General features: G+C 36.2%; 1 protein-coding gene across 1 annotated transcript; it reads left to right on the forward strand.

The window, feature by feature from the left end:
- Nucleotides 1–215: 215 nt before the first annotated feature.
- Nucleotides 216–566, forward strand: LOC127284041 (glutamic acid-rich protein-like). Its single transcript, XM_051309322.1, has one exon. It carries the CDS (start codon nt 216–218, stop codon nt 564–566), a length of 351 nt encoding a protein of 116 aa, XP_051165279.1.
- The last annotated feature ends 2,990 nt before the right edge of the window (nt 567–3,556 follow it).

Below are 3,556 nucleotides of genomic sequence, written 5' to 3' on the forward strand. Positions count from 1 at the left end.
ACGTAAACAGGAAGAAAACGGTTCCTAAAGAGTTCACGAACGAAAATATGATAAGATTGATAAATTCCACCTGCGGTATTCTCAAAAATCCTAATACGGGAGCAAAAAAAGGAAAGAATAAAAAAAAAAAAAAAGAAAAAAGTAAACAAATAAACCGCAAAAAAGCTAATGTAAAGAATGGTAAAGGAGAGCAAAGGGAAAATGAAAATAACAGTATGGATACGGAAGAGAATTGCGAAGAAGAAAATATCAGCAACAAGCAAGAAAGAAGGGAACATGAAAGTTTAGATGATGAGTGCTATGGCGGCAATATGGAAGAAAATAAGAAGCCTATAAATAACTACGAGAACCACAGAAAAATTATAATAGAGGGAAGCGAAGAAGAAGAAAGCGATGATGACAAAAGCAGTGTGGAAGATAACAGCGAAGGAGAAGAAAATGAAAGCAGCGAAGAGGTACCAGATATGGAAGAGCAAAGAAAGGAACAAGATATAGAAAATGATGAGGAAGATGAAGATGATGAGAACAGTGGTAAAGAAGAAAGTGAAGAAGAAGATGGGAACTGAGAAACATTAGATTGAATACTAATTGTAAAAGTTTACATGAATTAAATTGTTATTTTATATTCTTTTTTTTGGACCACCCATTGAGTATTCTCGCCAGAGGAGTAGAAAAACTGTAGAAAATCTAGTCTCCTGAGTATAACATATATTCTTTTATTCTTCTTAAATTATTTCTTGTTGATTATTAAGGTGGATGGGGAAGTGGGAACTTTAGAATAAAGCAACACTTTTATTCTGCAAATATGTGTGTTTATATTTCAAAGGTTTCCAATAGACTGAACTATCAAAATAGATAAGAAAAAGGTACGAAGTTAATCATTCGAGGTTGCCAAATGTAAATCAAAGTAAAAGGGCTGTTGCCAAATTTACGAAATATTTTCGACACTCCTTCTCAACAGCATTTTTACTAAGAAATGAAAGTTAAATAAATTAATAGCAACTCATCTCATTTATACATTTTACATGTTTGTTCCGATGTAAATTTTATGTTAGTACATCGGCTACCATTTCACTAGTGGGTATATACTCAATTTTAATGTTACCCTTTTCATACAGATCCCTAACGTGATGGAATTTAATGTCAATGTGTTTACTGCGTCCTTGTAAAATTGGGTTTTTTGCCAAACTATGAGCACTTTGATTGTCGCAATACAATAACACATTTTTTAATCCCATTTCATTTAACAATTGTTTAACATAATTTGCCTCTTTTGCTGCCATAGAAAGCGCGATGTACTCGGCTTCCGTACTACTCAAGGCCACTACACTTTGCTTCTTGGACTAACACGATATGGCCCCCCGCGCAGAAAAATACACAACCACTGTATGATTTTCTGTCTACGGCGTCGTTGGCCCAATCCGCATCCACATAGCCATGCACAAGTTGTCCAGTTGCTTGGTAATGCAATTTCATATCAGCTGTTCCTCGTAGATATCTCAATATCCGTTTTGGTGCAGCTTCGTGTTCACCATGAGGGTTGACGTTTCGTTGAGCGAGTTTTGCAACAGAGTGGAGAATATCTGTCCTTGTCGTGATGGCCAGATACATTAAAGATCCTATCAAAGATTGGTAACTTTTCTCGTCAACTTTTCTGCAATTTTGACTGTCACATTTGACTTGATAACCTGCTTCCAATGGCGTGGACACACTTCTACACGTTGACATCTTCCACTGACGAAGAAGATTCTCGATGTATTGCTTATGTCCTAAGGTAATACTGCCAGTTTCTCCTTCTCGTTCCACTTCGATTCCCAGGAAACACTTCAGTTCTCCACCGTCAACTACTTTGAACTCCTTCGCAATTGCATTTTTTAATTTCAACAAATCTTCTTTGCATGAACTCGCAAAAATAAAATCGTCCACATAAACTGCGATAAAATTTTGTTTACCGTCCTCGTTACGGACATAAAGTCAGGGCTCACTAACACATGGAGTAAAACCGAGTTTTTTCAGGACTGCGTCCAGTTTTGTATTCCACTCGCGGCCACTTTGTTTTAGTCCGTACAAAGATTTTTAGGGTTTCGTGGCCCATGGCCGAAAGCCTTATAGTTTCACTTTGGCGTCCGTCTGTCCGTAGTACAAACCAAAATAGTTGACATGTCCCAGTAGTTGACCTGTCTCAGTAATTGACATGTCCCAATAGTTGACATGTCCCAATAGTTGACATGTCAATTATAGGGACATGTTAACTATTGGGACATGTCCCTATAGTTGACATGTCTCTATAGTTGACATCTCCAAGAGCGTCCGTCTGTCCGTAGTACAAACCCCAATAGTTGACCTGTCTCAGTGACATGTTAACTAATGGGACATGTCCCAGTAGTTGACATGTCCCTATATTTGACATGTCTCTATAGTTGACAACTTCAAAAGCGTCCGTCTGTCCGTAGTACAAACCCCAATAGTTGACATGTCCCAGTAGTTGACCTGTCTCAGTAATTGACATGTCCCAATAGTTGACATGTCTCTATAGGGGCATGTCCCAGTAGTTGACATGTCCCTATAGTTGACATGTCTCTATAGTTGACATCTCCAAGAGTTGACATGTCTTAATAGTGGACATTATCGAATGGACATTTTGCCTAATGTTTTTGTTTGTGAATCAAAAAAGATAAATGATAGAAGAAAGACCTCCACTCCGCAGCCACTCTTTCTTTTTTCTTTCATTTACCTTTTTTATCAATTTTGATTTTTGCCAATTTTTGATTTTTATTTTAATATTTTATAAAATTTAATAGTACATAAAATTTATAAAATAAATTTTATTATTTATTTTTAAATTATTTATTTTTGATTTATTTTTTTTTTAATTAAACTTCAAAGCGCCACGAAACCCTAGATGTAGGCGCAATTGCGCCTAGTTCTTTTCCTATTTTTTTAATTTTAACACACGATCCTGGTCCAAAAATAACAGCTTCCACAAAAGATTCGTTATTTTCTTCTTCCGCACTTTCGAAATCACCTTCGGAATTCGTTTCCTCCGATTTTTCTTCCTTGTTTTCTTTCTCACTAGCATCCTTATTTTCAGTTAACACAGAGTCAATGTCTTGTGATGCACTTTCACTTTCACTACGAATATCTTCAAAATCAAAAGTTAATTTTTTACCACAGGATTCTTTTTCAGATTCGTTGTGTATTTTTCTAATGAGTTCATCCTCCAAGAAGATTACATCTCTACTCTCAATTATTTTTCTCGTTTCAGGGTTATACAAACGGTAAGCCATAGCTGTCAATGAATAACCAACCAAAATGTGTTCTTCACCTTTTGCTCTAAATTTTTTTTTGTTTTTTATTTAAAGCAATTGCTCTTGATCCGAAAATTTTTAGGTGTGAGACTGTAGGTTTCTTGTTTGTCCATACCTCATACGGTGTTTTTTCAATCAGTGTCCTCGTTGCACATCTATTTTTTAAATATGCTGCTGTCCGAATGGCTTCTGCCCAAAATGATTCATCCATGTCAGAATACACCAACATGCTCCTGGCCATTTCGACG

This window comes from Leptopilina boulardi, unplaced genomic scaffold, assembly GCF_019393585.1.
Source record: "Leptopilina boulardi isolate dan_hultmark-lab unplaced genomic scaffold, ZJU_Lbou_2.1 LbouV2_317, whole genome shotgun sequence".
NCBI lineage: Eukaryota > Metazoa > Arthropoda > Insecta > Hymenoptera > Figitidae > Leptopilina > Leptopilina boulardi.

Coding starts and splice junctions, on each gene's coding strand:
- LOC127284041 (XM_051309322.1), top strand. CDS start 216: ATGGATACGGAAGAGAATTGCGAAGAAGAAAATATCAGCAACAAGCAA.